Genomic DNA, 18,485 nt, shown 5'->3' with positions numbered 1-18,485 from the left:
GAGGTCTGTTAGGTGTACATCCTGCAGCTTACTGGCTTAAAATGTACTCTCCTTTGATGTGGTCTCTTTGGGTCCAATTGGGAGAAAGAGAAATCAATAGTGCAACTGTTGTGATACTGAATATTGACAAATGTCTTTTTGAAATAACCAGTCCCTCCAAAAAATAAAAAAAAAAATAGATGGGAGAGAAGAGACAAATCTCCCATGAAGAAGAATTCAAAATAATTGATATAGAACACTACCTTTGAGGTGGGTGAAAGAGTGAATATACAAACAGGTAATGACCAGACCATATATAAAAATAGAACTCCGACTCACAACCTACAACAACCAGTCCAGAAAGCCAAACCACAATGCTATGGACTGAATATTTGTGTCACTCCAAAATTCATACATTGAAGCCTAATCCCCACTGTGATGGTACCTGGAGCTGGGGCTTTTGGGAGGTAATTAGGTCATGACGATGGAGTGCTCTGTAAATGAGATTAGTTCCCTTATAAGAAGAGACACGAGAAAGCTTGCTTCCTCTCTCTGCTCTCTTCCATGTGAGGACACAAGGAGAAGGCCATCTGCAAACCAGGAAGCAAGCCCTCCAGACACAGGATCTTCCAGCCCCTTAATCTTGCACTTCCCAGCCTCCAGAACTGTACGTAATAAATGTTTGTTGTTGAAGCCACTGAGCCCTATGGTATATTTGTTAGAGTAGCCTAAACTGACTAAGCACAAAACTTATGTAACAATTAGCCCAACAGTCAGGACTTGACCACTAACTAACAGCTTCCCTAATTTCTGTACCCACTTTTAAATTAAGACTTGCTGGAGAAAGCAAAATATGTACCACTAATCAATAACACAGGATGTTCCACCCTCTCCACGTCAGCAGCCTCCAAACAGGGCCTACCTGGAGCTTTCCCTTTCTTCTATAACATAGCTTTCCTTTTTTTGTTGTTTTTGTTTTGTTTTGTTTTATTTTTTGAGACAAAGTTTCGCTCTTGTTGCCCAGGCTGGAGTGCAATGGCGCAATCTCGGCTCGCCGCAACCTCTGCCTCCTGGGTTCAAACGATTCTCCTGCCTCAGTCTCCCGAGTAGCTGAGATTACAGGCATGCACCACCACACCCGGCTAATTTTGTATTTTTACTAGACACAGGGTTTCTCCATGTTGGTCAGGCTAGTCTCAAACTCCCAACTTTAGGTGATCCGCCCGCCTTGGCCTCCCAAAGCACTAGGATTATAGGCATGAACCACCACGCCCAGCCGCTTTCCCTTTTTTCTACAATAAAGCGTTCCTACTCCTCTGACTGCCTCCAAGTCTCTGCCAAACACAAGTGATGATGGCTGACTCCTTTGTTATGGGAGGCTTTGAATAAATAGCCTTTACTTGTTCTCATTTAGATGGTCCTCATTTATTTCCACAAGAGGAAACAAAGCTTCATTCCTTAAGTGTGGCCTGTGCAAAGCGAACTCCTTCCCAAGAGCACAGTACGAGGAAGTAAAGGGTAACTGTACAGTGAAGAAACCTGATCAACACTCTCTCTGCCAGGGGATCAAGGTCAATATCAACAGTGATAAGTCAAGTTGGTATTATGTCGTGACAAAAATGGCACTTGACCTCTGTGGTCTTCCTCCCAAAAACTCAAAATCCCAGAAAATCATAAGAAGAATATCAAACAAATCTCAAGCGATAGTCTAAAAAATTCTTGACTGGTACTCCTCAAAATTGTTAAGGTTATCACAAACAAGGAAAGTCTGAAAAACTGCCACATCCAAGAGGATTCTAGGGAGATATGATACTCCTCAAAATTGTAAAGTTATCAAAAACAAGGAAAGTCTAAAAAACTGCCACATCTAAAAGGGTTCTAAAAAATAGTTTTTTTGAAAAAGAGAAAGCAGTATGAGCACTTGTGGCAAAATGTTAACAAACGTTAAATATGGATGATGGGTCACCCCACTATTTCTCATATTATTTCCTGTCCCTTTCTATACAGGTAAAATATATCAGAATTTCAATTATTTTTAATGCTTCAAAATGAACTCCAATTTAACCCCAACAGATTCTAGCTTTTCCCTCTTTTTCACCCTCCCATCTGTCACACTGACAGTTTTCTGAAGGACCAAGCAGATGCACATTCTCACATTCTTCAAGCAGCCTGGGAATTCCTAAAGTTATTCCGGTAACTACCACTATGATTTGAAAGCTTTCTCTCATCCCCTTGTTTTGGTATTTATTTCTCCTTTGTGCTCTATACATTTTACTTTGCATTATAGTTTTGTGCCCATTTTTCTTTCCCTGAGTGCTCAATATCTCAAGATACTGAAGACAGGGACCATGTCTTGGTCATCATTCCATTCCTCTACACCCGCACCAAGCACTGCGACTCGCTAATAGTATGACTCAATGAATTTATTATTTGATTGTAAGAGAAAAGAGGTTCAACATAAAGTCCTTTTCTAAGCCAGGCATGGTGGCACACACCCGTAGTCGAACTAATCAGAAGGTTGAGGCAGAAGGATTGCTTGAGCCCAGGAATTCAAGTCCAGCACGGTCAACATAGTAAGACACTGTCTCAAGAAGAAGCCAAAAGAAGGAAGAAGAAGGAAGAAGGAGGGAGGGAGGGAGGGAGGGAGGAAAGGAAGAAAGGAAGGAAGGAAGGAAGGGAGGGAGGGAGGGAGAGAGGGGAGGGGAGGGGAGGGGATATGGAGGAGAATTTGTAAAACAAAACAAAAAAAAAGTGAATATTAGAAAAAAAATTTAAATTCTTTTTTATAGTGCAACGAATCAGTATGAACAAAATCTGAGAAATGATTAAAGAAATTTAGCTTTGAAATTACCAATGAGGTTTAAGAAGTTCCAGGAAAATTATGAAAGCAGGTAACAGAATACAAAATTATGAAAGCAGTTAAGGAGTAAAGTTAAGAAAGAGATAATATAAGCTTATTCATTTAGACCAGGAGTGGAGCTCCTCATGCTGCTATCATATTTCACCCCAAAATTGAATGGAAACAGAAAACATACAGAGGACATACATGTAACTATGAAAATGAAGAACAGATGCATTTAAAAAGAACTATCAGTCTAGAAACTGACTTAAGAGAAAAAGCTGATTTAGACACCAAGAAGTACAAAACAAAGTCAATATTATAGTAGGAGCCACAACAGTAACTACAAGTAAATATCTAAAATGTATTGAGCACTAGAAAGTGCTGGCACTGGTTAAGGCTTTTTTCGTAGTATCTCATTTAATCCTCCTAACAGTCCTATGAGGTACTCACCATTATTATGCTCAGTTATAAACAAGGTAACTAGTGTTAAGATCACAGAACTGGTAAATGACTGTTGACCTTTTTGCTAGAATGTGGTAAGGGCGCCATCATTTTTTATCGCATGTCAGTAATTCAAGAATGGAAAGGCTGGACACAATTAGCAGAAAGGTCCACTGGGACTGGACCCGCTACAGCTGTAGACCTGCCTCTGGGACGCTGACCTGCACAGGCTGCCTGACCAAATTCACTCCTTAATGTCCACAACAATAGGAACTGGTAAGGCAGGGAGAGGGGACAGCAGTCCTAAGCACCAGGAGCCAGAAGTGAGAGTAGCGCAAGTGGAGCACTCAAAGGCAGAATTGGTCATTAATGGCCACCACTGCGGGTATGTGAGCCCTACCAAACTCTGCAGGGGAATGGGGTCTTCCAGAACAGGCTCAGAATTACTACCTATTCATACCAATATAGCCTTCGTCCTACACATCTAGGAGAACATTGCTTGAGAAACCCAGGTTTATATGAGTTATTTTGCAATTAGTGGCAAAAAAAAAAAAAAAAAAAAAGAGTGACAGAAACTCACAAATAGCAAAGTGAATCATTTGATATTTTGTAACACTTTATCACACACATCAAGGGGTTTGATTTCCTAACCTCCATTTTATTTCTGAAAGTAACAAGTGATACATTAATTTTTTATTGATTTGAAAATTTTACATCCTATTTTGGATACTTTGCTACATCCTGTGGTAAGTAAACTAGGACAGAGAATCACAGGCATACAACATTGTGCTGCAAGAAGCAATAGTTACTTGTTCTCCAGTGCCTCTAAGAAAAGGGTGAAAGCAATGTGCCAGGACTAGAAGGGAGCTGCTTTCAATTAAATGCAAGGTGAAAATAATGTCATTTCACAATCACAGCTGCGCTTCCTGCCTAGGAGGGTATGCTTTGATTAAACTACTTAAAATCTCCAGTAAGTAAATTGATTTGAAAGGATTGACATTGCCTGTCTAGCTGCCATGTTTTAATCTTCTGGGTGCCTAGTCAATACTAAAAAGAGATTTCCATAAAGCCAAGTATCAATAGCATTCACTTATGAACACCAAGTTTTCAATGAAATGCAACATATATTATCGGCTGGGCGCAGTAGTTCATGCCTGTAATCCCAGCACTTTGGGAGGCCAAGGCAGGCAGATCACCTGAGGTCAGGAGTTCAAGGCCAGCCTGGCCAACATAGTGCAACATTGTCTCTACTAAAAATACAAAAATTAGCCGGGTGTGGTGGCAGGTGCCTGTAATCCCAATTACTCAGGAGGCTGAAGCCCGAGAATCACTTCAACCTGGAAGGTGGAGGTTGCAGTGAGCCAAGATCATGCCACTGCACTCCAGCCCTGATGACAGAGGAAGACTATCTTAAAAAAAAAGGAAAAAAGCAACATATATTATGGAAATAATTAATAACTGCAACAAATAAGCATAATCCACTAAAAAAGATACTGTCTTAATGTCTACATATTTTTATATCTTTTGTTTTTGCAGGTGTTACAGACAGAAGAAAACCTGTTAAAATGGACCTTATATTTTATTTCTAGGTCATGTTTATTTCTAGAAAGTTAGTTGGGTATGAACCAATGGCCAGGTGGGCATGAACCAATGAACCACGTTCAAGACATGATAGGGGAAAATCTCTTGCCTGTGACCACTACTATACAACTACATTTCCCCTGCTAGATCCAACCTGCTCATCACTACACTTATAAATATCATTTCAGTTTTCTCTTTGGACTGAGCAATAATAAATCTTTGTTTTATCTTAGCAGCTGACCATATTTCATGCAAACTTTGAATTTAGGTCCTCTTTAGCCCCAATAGTAACGTATTGTTTGTCTTATCTTTTTCAAATATCTTATTATTTTTCATCACATTTATTCTCTTGGTTAAAACTGAAAACATTCATTCAAGAATCACAGTTCCTTCAACTTTCCTTTAAAAGTTACCAGAAATTGTTACATTATTTTCTATAGATAAGCAATTAAAAAACAGTGTACAAAACATTTACAGGAATACTTTTTAAAAAAATTTTTATTATACTTTAAGTTCTGGGATACATGTGCAGAACGTGCAGGTTTGTTACATAGGTATACCTATATGCGTCGTGGTGGTTTGCTGCACCCATCAACGTGTTATCTAGGTTTTAAGCCTCGCATGCATTAGGTATTTGTCCTAATGCTCTCCCTCCCCTTGCCCCCCACCCCTCCACAGGCTCCGATGTGTTCCCCTCCCTGTGTCCATAGAATTTTTTTTTTTTTTTTTTTTTGAGACAGAGTCTCACTTAGTCACCCAGGCTGGAGTGCAGTGGTGCAATCTCAGCTCACTGCAAGCTCCGCCTCCTGGGTTCACGCCATTCTCCTGCCTCAGCCTCTCGAGTAGCTGGGACTACAGGCGCCCGCCACTACACCCAGCTAATTTTTTTGTATTTTTAGTAGAGACAGGGTTTCACCGTGTTAGCCAGGATGGTCTCAATCTCCTGACCTCATGATCTGCCCGCCTCAGCCTCCCAAAGTGCTGGGATTACAGGCGTGAGCCACTGCGCCCGGCCGTCCATGGAATATTTCTATAGCCTAAACTAAGTCTGCATATCTTTGCTCTAACTTAATTGATGTTATGTTGCCATCACTTCTGTGCTTTCCCTCTAAAAACAGAATTTGCTTGTTCAAATAATGTAAGAGAAAGAAAAAGTTTTCTCTTAGGATAATAACTTTAATTGATTAGATTTGCTATAAGATTTTTAAGATTCCATTTCAGATTTTTATTGAATGATAATGCATATACAACTTCCAGTTTGGGGAAAGAACGATTGGGCAGCAAATTTCTAATATTTCAAAACTGTAATTTAGCTTCTCATGCTTCATCTCTCAAATGTAAGGGTACAATTTAAAATACTTTCCTTAAAAAGCCTTATGAAAACGGCCAAACATTATATTTCTGCAACATAAATAAGCTAAGACAAAAATTCCTCTCTAAACCACGCCAACTCTGAGCCTGAACTGAGAAAAGTATAATTTGTTTTATTTTGTTTTAAATACAAGATACCAATGATAGAAAATACAAATTCTGCACAAACAACATACACACGCTCCCCAACCCAAGCCCCAGGGAAAAGTACAAACTAGATCCCACAAGTTCTTATTATGTAACACTATACAAATCTAAACACATGTCACAGAAAGAGAATCAATTGAGTGGAGCAGGTGTAATAAATTGCAAAACACCCCAAGAGCATTATTTTATTAGCTCTATTAGGAATGTTCAATAAACAGGGTCTATCAAATAAATGAAAAAACCCAATTTGTAGGGAAGTAAATTTCATTCTCATTCCCAAGACAGAGTCCAGAAACTGGAAAAGCTTAACAAAGAGAAGAACTGTAAGCATTCTACTATTACCTGTCACTAATAAAATAATACTTCAGAATGGTATTAACAACTGACCAAAACAAGACAAAACTCTAAATCTAGGTCACACAATAACTCCAGATATGAGCTGCTTATGTGTAAAAACTACTTCCTTTTTTAAGACGATTTTATACTTCAGAGTGTTTCTACTGTTTATGCTGTTTTTAAATGTTAATTTTTTTAAATAATAAAACAAATAGTCCTTCCTCACTGGCCTAAGAGATGCCTTTAAAGTCCTTTAACGCTCTACAACCTTGCTCAAAATTTCTGAAAGACTGATACTTAACCACAATCTTTTATTAGATGTGGAGGTCAACTTAAGAACCAAAGTCGCAGCACTTTGGGAGGCCGAGGCGGGCGGATCACGAAGTCAGGAGTTTGAGACCACCCTGGCCAATATGGTGAAACCCTGTCTCTACTAAAAATACAAAAATTAGCCAGGTATGGTGGCATGCACCTGTAGTCCCAGCTACTCGGGAGGCTGAGGCAGATGAATCGCTTGAACCCAGGAGGCGGAGTTTTCAGTGAGCCGAGATCGCACCACTGCACTCCAGTGCACTCCTACAGAGTGAGACTCCGTCTCCAAAAAAAAAAGAAAAAAAAGAACCAAAGTTAGGGTTCTCCACAGAGTATAAGTGTAACCAGTGCACTTTCAGTTAATTCAGAAGGGAAAAAAATGCTTTCTCAGATAAATGTTGCCTTACTTTGCTGAGAGATTTGGTAACTGCAATTAAACAGTGATACCACAGCCACAGCAACATAAAATACTGCTACAGCTAACTAACTGGGCCTGTCAGTTCCTTATTTTAGCACAGTAGGTAGTATAGGAATGCCTGCTACTTTTAAATGATGGGTAATGGTAACACATCAGCAACTGTCTTGCTCCACTGTGACAAGAAAAATGAGTTTCATTACAAGTTCTCTCTTCTGGAAAATCCAAAGCCCTTTACAGATATCTTTACAACAACATCTCAAATACAATAATGATGTTGAGAGATATTATTCCACATTTACAACAAACAGACAGTAGTGTGGTTTCAAACAATCCAATAACCCATTATCTTGCTTGGTGCAGTTTTAGAAAGAATATCTAGGATAAAAAAGATTCTATTATATAGTTTAATGTGTCATTTCACTGTGAGAGCCAAGCCTATAGAATATAGAATATAGCCTTCTGAGGAAAAGACCTACTATAATGCCTCAGATTTAAATAGTATTTTACAGCCTACAAAGCACTTATTCATTTTACAGTCTCACATGAAGATTGCATTCTAGTCAAGGGACCAAGTCTATCATCAAGCTGTAAGGCCAAAGTCAGTAACTATCTCAACCACACAAATATTCATAGAATGCCCAGACATCCAAATAGGAAGAGAGAAAGTCAACTACCCCTGTTTGCAGACGACATGATCCTATATCTAGAAAACCCTAGAGTCACCTAATTAAAGAGCTTCTGCACAGCAAAAGAAACTATCATCAGAGTGAACAGGCAACCTACAGAATGGGAGAAAATTTTTGCAATCTACCCATCTGCCCAAGTCTAATATCCAGAATCTACAAGGAACTTAAACAAATTTACAACAAAAAATCAAACAGCCCCATTAAAAAGTAGGCAAAAGATATGAACAGACACTTCTCAAAAAAAGACATTTATGTGGCCAACAAACATAGAAAAAAGCTCACCATCACTGATCATTACAGAAATGCAAATCAAAACCACAATGAGATACCATCTCACACCAGTCAGAATGGTGATTATTAAAAAGTCAGGAAACCATAGATGCTGGTGAGGCTGTGAAGAAACAGCAACGCCTTTACACTGTTGGTGGGATGTAAATTAGTTCAACCTTTGTGGAAGACAGTGTGGCGATTCCTCAAGGATCTAGAACTAGAAATAATACCATTTAACCCAGCAATCCCATTACTAGGTATATACCCAAAGAATATAAGTCATTCTACTCTAAAGACACATGTACACATATGTTTATTGCAGCACCATTTACAATACCAAAGACATGGAACCAACCCAAATGCCCATCAATGATAGACTGGATAAAGAAAATGTGGTACACGTACACCATGGAATACTATACAGTCATAAAAAAGGAATGAGATCATCTCCTTTGCAGGGACATGGATGAAGCTGTAAGCCACCATCCTCAGCAAACTAACACAGGAACAGAAAACCAAACACTGCATGTTCTCACTCATAAGTCAGAGTTGAACAATGAGAACACATGGACACAGGGAGAGGAACAACACACACCAGGGCCAGTCAGGGGGTGGGGGGTGAGGGGAGGGAGAACATTGGAAGAAATAGCTAATGCATGCAGGGGTTAAAACCTAGATGACGGGTTGATAGGTGCAGCAAACCACCATGGCACACGTATACCTACGCAACAAACCTACACATTCTGCACTTGTATCCCAGAACTTAAAGTAAAATTAAAAAAAAAAAAAGAAAGAAAACCCCATAGTCTCAGCCCAAAAGCTCCTTAAGCTAATAAACAACTTTAGCAAAGTCTCAGGATATAAAATCAATGTGCAAAAATCACTAACATTCCTATACACCAACAACAGTCAGGCCAAGAGCCAAACCAGGAATGCAGACCTATTCACAATTGCCCCCCACCACACACACACACACACACACACACACACACACACACACACAAATGTAGGAATACAGCTAACCATGGAGGTGAAGGATCACTACACGAAGAACTATAAAACACTGCTCAAAGAGATCAGAGATGACACAAGCAAATGGAAAAACATCCCATGCTCACGGACAGGAAGAATCAATATCATTAAAATGCCCATACTGCCCAAAGCAATTTACAGTTTCAATGATATTCCTATTAAACTACCATTGACATTCATCACAGAATTAGAAAAAACTGTTTCAAAATTCATATGGAACCAAAAAATAGCCCAAATAGCCAAAGCAATCCTAAGCAAAAAGAACAAAGCTGGAGGCATCATGCTACTCGCTACTCATCTTCAAACTACACTACAGGGCTACAGTAACCAAAACAGCATGATACTGGTAAAAAAAACAGACACATAGACCAATGGAACAGAACAGAGAACCCAGAAATAATGCTGCACACCTACAACTATCTGATCTTCGACAAATCTGACAAAACAAGCAATGGGAGAAGGATTGCCTATTCAATAAATGGTGCTGGGATATCTGGCTAGCCATATGCAAAAGACTGAAAGTGGACCCCTTCTTTACACCATATACAACTGAAGATGGATTAGAGACTTAAATGTAAAACCAAAAACTATAAAAACCCTGCAACACAACCTACATAATACCATTCAGGACACAGGAATGGGCAAAGATTTCATGATGAAGACACCAAAAGCAACTGCAATAAAAGCAAAAATTGACAAACAAAATCTAAAGAGCCTCTGCACAGCAACAGAAACTATCAACAGAGTCAACAGAAAACCTACAGAATGGAGACAATTTTTGGAAACTATGCATCTGACAAAGGTCTAATATCCAGCATCAATAAGGAACTTAAACAAATGTATAAGTTAAGTACCTCATATTATCTGTATGAATGGAGTTCAGGGTTCTACCAACGTGGAAAAAAATTGTCTGTGAGCAATGACACAGTAGTACAAGAAAGATTTGGTTGGGAAATTTTTCAGAATAATATTGGCAGGCAAAATGAAACTTAACAGACAGAATTGTAACTCGAAGTGATTAGAAATACTTCAGCACAATTTTATGTGTCTGCAGTGGCTCACGCCTAGAATTCCAGCACTCTGGGAGGCCGAGGGGGACAGATCACTAGAGGCCTGAAGTTTGAGACCAGTCTGGACAAGATGGCGAACTCTGTCTCTACTAAAAATACAAAACTTAGCCGGACATGATGGCGTGCACCTGTAATCCCAGCTACTTGGGAGGGTGAGGCATGAGAATCACCTGAACCCAGGAGGCAGAGGTTGCAGTCAGCTGAGATCTCGTCCCTGCACTCCAGCCTGGGCAACAGAGCGAGACTCTGTCTTAAAAAAAAAAAAAAAAAAAAAAAGAATCCCAGCATATTTGGAGGGTGGTGATCTAGAAAAAGAGAGGTGGAAGTTCAGATTTGAGGGGTAAGAAACAGCCATAGCATCAGACTTTGTAAATGAAGGTAATACACTTAGATTGTATTTTCAATGCAATGGAAGCCACTGCAGGAAGTCATACGAAATCTGGACTTGTATTCACTAAGAATTAAGAGTCCAAACTGTAAAAAACATGTATACTCATTAAGTCCATGTATTATCTTGGTGCTACACTTTGCACTCAATGAAATTCATCATAAGACACAGAATCCCAGAGCTAGAAGGAAACTTAATGAATGTAAAGCCATTATTTTACATATACAAAAACTCAAGGTCAGAGAAAAATGCATCATTCGGATTGCTTTATTAATGGCTGAGAAAAATATCTCCAAAAATAATTAAGGGCAACTAAGATATCTGGGATACATTCTAAACTCAAAGCTGACATTAATCAAAAAATTGTCCCTTTATATATTCATAAACTGAACCACCATGCTTTAGATGCATATGACCCATCATAGAATATATAAGATCTTGTAACAGCCTCTGACCACAATCTAAAGCTGCAAACTTAGATGGGGCACATACTCAGTAATGCATTTGATCAATTGTATTGTTCCAATCCCAGCTCACTAAATACACCGTAACTTGGATATTCATTCATTCAGTGAATGATAAGGACCTACTTTGTACAAGGAATTAACACTGGAAGATGAAGAACTAGAATCTAGAAGAAGTGATAAAACATACATATACAAAAAAAGATGCATATATACACAAACACTGACCCACATATATTACACATATATACCATAATTCATATAAGGTAAAGTAACTGCAGGCATGCCATAAACAGCAAAATAACTAGAATTAGAACTGAAGCTTTAAGATGTGACTGAATTGTTGTAATTCCTTGTAAAACTTGAACGGATAAAGAGCTGTTTCTTTTGATGAGCAAAGAAAGTGTTTTGAGATAGAATCTACTCCTGGTGAAGATGTGAACATTGCTGAAATGACAACAAAGGATTTAGAATATTACATAAACTTCATTGATAAAGCCGTGGCAGGGTGATAAAACTGACTCCAATTCTGAAAGTTCTACTGTGGGTAAAATGCTATCAGACAGCATCACACGATACACAGAAATCTTTCTCTGGAAAGGAAAACCAATCCATGTGGCAAACTTTATGGTTGTCTTATTTGAAGAAATTGCCACAGCTACCCCAACCTTTAACAACCAGCACCCTGATCAGTCAGCAGCCATAAACATCAAGGCAAGACTCTCTACCAGCAAAAAGATTATGACTTCCTGAGGCTCAGATAGCATTTTTTTTTAGCAATAAAGGATTTTTAAATTAAGGTATATACATTGGTCTTTTAGATATAATGCTACTGCACTCTTAATATAATACAATATAGTGTAACTATAACTTTTATACGCACTGGGAAACCAAAAATTTCATGGGACTCACTTTATTGCAGTGGCCAGGAACAAAACTCGCAATATCTCCAAGGTAAGCCTGTCTTTTCTGCAGCTGAAAGGATCAGAAGGCAGCATGCCAGCTGGTCCTTGATAGGCGGGTGGGATTTACAGATAGGGAAGAACATTTTAGACAACAGGCACAACAGGGGCAAAAGACCTATGTAAACTGCAACCAGACCCTCTAGAAGGGAAATCCAATTTTACGTAAATTTTAAGTAAATTAAAATCTAAATGTTAAGTAAATTTAGAGCAAAAATTCTCAACATGAAAAAATGCCAAAACTGAGCTGCAGCCTAAGTTATATATCATGTCAACAATATAAGAGTTTTACATCTGTATTCGTGAGCCTAATTAACACACAAAAAAGTCTTCTAAATAACTTGACCAGGCACGGTGGCTCACACCTGCAATCCCAGCACTTTGGGAGGTGGAGGCAGTAGGACTGCTTGAGCCCAGGAGTTCAAGAACACAGGGGACCCTGTCTCTACAAAAAAAAAAAAAAAAAAAAAAAATTAGCCACGCATTGTGGTGTGCACCTGTAGTCTCAGCTACTAAGACTTAGGTGGCAGGCTGAGACAGGAAGATTACTTGAGCCTGGACGTTGAGGCTGCAGTGAGCTGTGACTGCACCACTGCACTCCAGCCTGGGTGACAGAGTGAAACCTTGTCTCAAACATAAGTAAATAAATAACTTTAAGCCTAGATCAGGCTATTACATTTGTTTTCCAAAAGGAATGAAAACGGATTTCAAAGATCTTTGAAAACTTGCTTTTCAGCAAATAGAAAAAGAATTGGAAAATCACTTATGCTGCTTTTTGCAAAAACAGCAAAGTTGCCCGTTTTAGGAAAAGGTGTTTAAATTCAGCAGCAAAAAACTTTATAACATAGGGTAGATGAGAAAGTGCCATCAACACCACTGTATAAGTTATGGTACTATTTTTTAAGACTCACCTATTTTAATAATATCCTGCATGACTGCGCCAATCTACAATTAATTTTCTGCCCTTTGGAAAAGTATTGCTCTACGATATTAATTCACTTGAAAACTGACAAGTAATATTATTTGGGGTCTTTTAAAAACCTTGTTAAAAGTTCATTCTATTTTCAGTAAATCATAAAACTATTTTAACACTATTGTATCCAAATCAAGAACAGAGCCTCAAAAATCAGTTACCAGCAGCTGGGCATGGTGGCACACACCTGTAGTACTCGCTACTAGGGAGGCTGAGGTGGGAGGATCCCTTAAGCCCAGGAGTTCAAGCCCAACCTAGGTAACATACTAAGACTCTCTTAACAAACAAACAAACAAAAAAAACTATTATCAAAGCTAGCCACTATGTACTATTCCTATTATGATCGTTTTCTCCCCTTTCTTTTTTAAAATTCATTTTCATTACAAGATGTGGTTGCCAATGTTAAGGTTTCTCTGTACGGTCTAAGAGAATACTGTGGAATTCTTTGAACTATATCCCTACCCTAAACGGCATTGGCTCAATGCAACGAAGATCACACGAGCCAAGCTGGTGGGAGTAGGGAAGTAGTATACCTTAAAAACAGCATTCAAAGCATTTTTACTTGGAAAACTACACGATGTAAGAGCTAAAAACGGTATGGTTGTTCATCAAAGTCCTTTTCTTTTATTATTTTAAGTTAAATTCCACGATTCGCTCTTCTCTGAATCTGACCTGCACTTTCACAACTTTGTCCCTTTGTTTGGGAGGTCCACCTCTGAGTCCTCAATCATGGAATTCTCCTCATCCTCTTAGGCTCAATTCAGGAGAAGCTCTCACAGCCTTGCCCAGCCCCATCTTGCATATGGGAAGTTGTATTCTTGTTGTAAACTCCTTATTTACCCTGGGTTTTACAAACTCATTCATCTTTCTTATCATAGCACCTGTTATAGTACATTAGGAGGCATCTAAATTAAAAAAAAAATCGAGTTAAGCTCATTTACCATAAAATATGATCAAATGAGGATTAAAATTGTCACAGATAGTCAAGATATCGAGAAGATACCAAGCAGATATCCAAGAACGACTCCAGAACACTTTTACCAGATTCCATCCCCCTACAGGTACAGAGCTGGGGCTATGGAAGCCCTGGCTCCTGGCTGCCTGATTGTGATGGTGTCTTTGGCTTCCTTGAGGAGGAAGGGAGGCCTGCGCCATCTGCAACTCCCTAAAAGCAGCTCCAGATTCAGTAACCTCTCCAGGAACACACTTGCCTTCATCACAGGAAGAGTAAGCACCACAGGGCTGAAGAGCAGCAAAGTTAGTCCCATTAGAACTCTTTTAGACCTCCCTGCAAGGACAAGTTAGACCAGGCTAGCTCCTGCCTCCCCTCTCAGGGGTGCTGGCTAATGACTTCTTTCTCCCTAGGCCTTCCTTGCCAATAACTTCAGTACAGAAACTTTTTCCCAAAGGGGAGGGGAATTGGCAAGGAAAGGAGGGAATTAAGTTGACAACAACCTTTTGGCAGTTTTCCTCCTATAACTTCTCACTGTTACTTAAAAGGGAAGAAAATAGGCCTCTAATGTCTGCAACTGTTTTTTGAAAAACCTAAACTGTTCTAGGGTGGTTTGTTGCTATAATTTCATGTCTCAAAATTAATGCCAAAGTCCTCCTCCCACCCCAGATCCTGCTACCCTCTCATAAAAACAGCAGAGAGGTGAGTGCTCTCTGTGTGCTTCCCCTTTTATCTTTCTTTATGACTGAAATGAGCATGAAACCAAACTGAAAAGTGCAGCATCATCAGGTCTTCTATCATGTGTCTAGCAAGGTACAGCCCGGATGGCACGTTCATCTTCATATTTTTGCTATCTCTTAGAACTGCCCCTACACAAATTAACAAAGGCATCTCTGAGAAATGCTAGATTTAAATTGCTAGAAGACCTAACAATGCCCTTCCTTAACAAGTACACATTTTCCCAGTAGATATTTTGCTTCTTGCCTGATCTGCACAGAGCACTGGATGTGACACTTACACATATATACATGGGTAATTATTTAACCTAACTGATGAAAATGTGATATACAAATGTATATCATGAAATAAAATTTTAAGTGTGTAATAAGGAGAAACATTAATATTTTAAAAACTAGTGTGTTTGAAACTTAATCCCAAGTGCAAAAGTGTTGAAAGGTGGGACCTGTGAGTGGTAATTAGGTCATGAAGGCTCTGCCTTCAAGAATGAATTAATTTTGTTATTGAGGGAGTAGGTTTGTTATAAAAGTGAAATTGGGCCCCCTCTTGTTTTCTCATGTTCTCTTACCCTTCCACCTTCCACCAACGGATGACAGCAAGAAGGACTTCCCCACATGCCAGTCCCTTGATCTCAAGACTTCCCTGACTCCTGAACTACAAGAAATAAAATGTTCTTTAAAAATTACCCAATCTGTGGTATTCTGTTACAGCACAAAACAGACTAAGACTGTTAACAACAAATACGTAATTCCATTAAAACATATATTCAAACAACTTCTTAAAGGTATAGAACTTTGAGACCAGAAGGTATCCTGGAGACATACTTGTCTAAAGCGAAGAAGACAATATTGCGACAAGCAGCCATCCAAAAAGATGAAAAGCGAGAAAGCCATGGTCTTTCCGATGACAGACTCAAAAGGGCTGAGCAGCACCTATTCAAATGGTGAGACAATTCTAGAGTGCTGAATCCTATCCCCCTCCCAGGGACACTATCCCGAGGGATACTACAAAACAAATGTAAATATGAACATGAGTTCAAGTTAGTAATCAAAATACTTAAGTTAGTATCTGAAAGGTACAAGTTTCCTAACAAAATGAGTACATTATCTCAAGCGCTTTAAAAAGCGTTTTAATGCAGCTAAACACCTGAGGAAAATGCATTTCCAGACTTGCACTCCCAGAGTATGGAGATTAACAAGGGAAGATATATATGTGTACATATGTGTATATCTTCAGGACTGTAAGAATTTCCCAGTACTGTGAAATTAAAATTTAAAACAAGAACAAAAACACTCTACGTTGAAATTTCCAGATTTAAAGGACTGTAACCCTTAGCTCAAAATTTACTTTGTGTTTCGGAACTCTCTGGAGTGTTAAGGCTCGTGTGTTTTCTTTGCGGGTGTTTTTTTAACGACTCAGTGGGCTGGCTCCAAGTTTGTGAAGATCCTGTTAATTACCTCCTGCATTTACCACCGACCAAGGATGGGAGGCACGCGGCACTTGCTGAGCATATGTAGCTTTACAGGGAAGGGAGACCAGCAAAGATCACTGAAAACTGCAACCGAAACCCTCAGAAATTCCAGCTCTCCCCTCTTCCCTCCGGTCCCTTCGACAATCCATTTGGTGACCTGACACGTCATCCATACACTCCCAAGAGTGCCTTCGGGAACCCCTCTCCCCACTACCCAACCAGAGACAGCCCCACGCCCGGCAAGACGCAACTCCGGGCCACGGAGGGCGCCGCCCGGACAGCCCGGCCGGGTCAGGGGGCTTCGCCGCCGAGTACCCTCCGGCAGCCGCCCTCGGGCCTCCACGGCCGGGCGGGAGGGCGCCTCCCCGACCACACTTCGGCCGCTTGGCACCCACAGCCGGGAGGGCGTGAGGAAGGACTCGGTCTAACTCCGGGGAACCCTCGGAGTTCCGGCGCAGACACCCGAGGGGGTGTCCTGGGAACTCCTTCGCCCGCGACACCCGTCCTTCTCCGTCTCCCGACCACCAGCGAAGCAGCAGGGCGGCTGCCGGCCCGGCCCGGCCCGCCTTGCGGTCTGTGCGCGGCGCAGCTCTTCCTCCGCGGGGCCGTGAAGGCCACCGGCCGCCCCCGCGCGCCCAGCTGCCCTGCCCCACCGCCTAAGCCGCCGCGTTGCTGGCGGGTAGCCGCGGGCCTCCGGTGCGCGGGCCTCGGCGCGTCCCCGAGCGCGCGCCTGGCCGCGGCCCCGCGCGAGTTGCACTAACTTTCCGGGGCGGGGGAGGGGTGGGCGCCGCGGGCCCGGCTCCCAGGCCTTACCTGTGCTCAAATTGTCGTTGATTTTCAAAGGCACCCGCAGGATGTAGACCAGGAATAGCACGATGAAGAACCACACGGTCCACAGATACGTCCAAGACCAAACTATGCAGGACTTGAGCTGCTCCAGAAAGCCCGTGGCCGCTTCAGCCATGTTTTAGCGCTCCTCTCTGCTGCCGCGGCTCTCGGTGTCTGCCGGGATGATTCACCGGCCCAGAGGCGCAGCTCGCGCCGCCGCCGCCGCCGCGGCCCGGGCGCCCCCGGAGCCCGCCCGCCGCCGGGGACGCGGGCTCGGCGGGAAATCGCGCGGGCCGCGGGCGCGCCGGCTTTTCCTTCTCCAGCCTTATTGCTAACTCTCTAAAGGTCCCTACAAGTGGCTTTCGTGGAGCGATCACGTGGCCCCTGCCCCCTCGCGTTCTGGGTCCATTTATATTTATTATGCTAATATTTAGAAAGAGAAGGCCAAGTGGCGCGCCGAAGGAAACTCCTCAGGCAGTTACAACCCGCATAAGTTGAGCGTTTACCACACGCCAGGCACTGCTCCACGCTCCGTACAATCTCATTTAACCCCTGCAACAATCCCCACTACGATCCTCTTTCTATAGGTAGGGAAACTGAGGCTCACAGCAGCTGCGTAGTTTACCTTAAGGTGGAACCAAAATTCAATTGCAGTGGTGTATTCTGGGGTCCGAGGTCTTAAACCCTACTCTGCTCCCTTATCAGGATTCAGGCTCAGGGAATGAATAAACCCGGGACAGCTAGGGGAAGGGAGGACGTGCGCTCCTGTCGCCGGCTAGTAGGCCTGAAGATAAATCACTCTATTCAGCAAGATTTGGGTGGCAGATGCTATTTACCTTTGTTCTGTCTCTTTGAAGCAGCGCAGGGATTTTCCAGAGAAATCTTGACAAGATGAATGTTTATCCTCCAGGTTTTTTGATGATCAGAGGTCAAACTATTCTCAGCCTGTTTTTAATATAAACAATTCTCTGGGATAATTTTGACTGTGAAACGGCAACCTCTAACAAAAAGTCCATTTTAAACATTGTTTTGTTTTGTCTGTGCTGAATAAAATGTTTCTTTTATTCTAAAATGTTTTCTCAGCTGAAATTTTCAAGTCTGTTTCTGTCCGTAAGTGATTTGACTTTCTATGTATTAGATGGTAATGAGGCAATTGCAGGTTTTCCAGTCTACACCTATTTGTAAAATTCTGAGCATAAAGAATATTTTATTATAAATTGTTTT

General features: G+C 41.1%; 1 protein-coding gene across 7 annotated transcripts in view; it reads right to left on the bottom strand.

The window, feature by feature from the left end:
• Positions 1-17,960, bottom strand: part of ST7 (suppression of tumorigenicity 7) — a 277,197-nt gene extending 259,237 nt beyond the window's left edge. For 2 of the 7 annotated variants that reach the window (XM_055347479.2, XM_031012997.3), the window contains exon 1: positions 17,247-17,959. In XM_055347479.2, coding sequence (XP_055203454.1) covers positions 17,247-17,397 — 151 coding nt within the window. In that variant the 5' untranslated portion in view covers positions 17,398-17,959. Of the gene's footprint in view, positions 1-17,246 lie in introns of all 7 variants that reach the window. The other 5 variants (XM_031012996.3, XM_055347481.2, XM_031012993.3 and 2 more) reach the window with 5 other exon arrangements.
• Positions 17,961-18,485: the final 525 nt, after the last annotated feature.

The sequence above is a fragment of the Gorilla gorilla genome, chromosome 6 (assembly GCF_029281585.2).
Source record: "Gorilla gorilla gorilla isolate KB3781 chromosome 6, NHGRI_mGorGor1-v2.1_pri, whole genome shotgun sequence".
Taxonomy (NCBI): Eukaryota; Metazoa; Chordata; class Mammalia; order Primates; family Hominidae; genus Gorilla; species Gorilla gorilla.
This window is presented reverse-complemented; position numbering and strand designations above follow the sequence as displayed.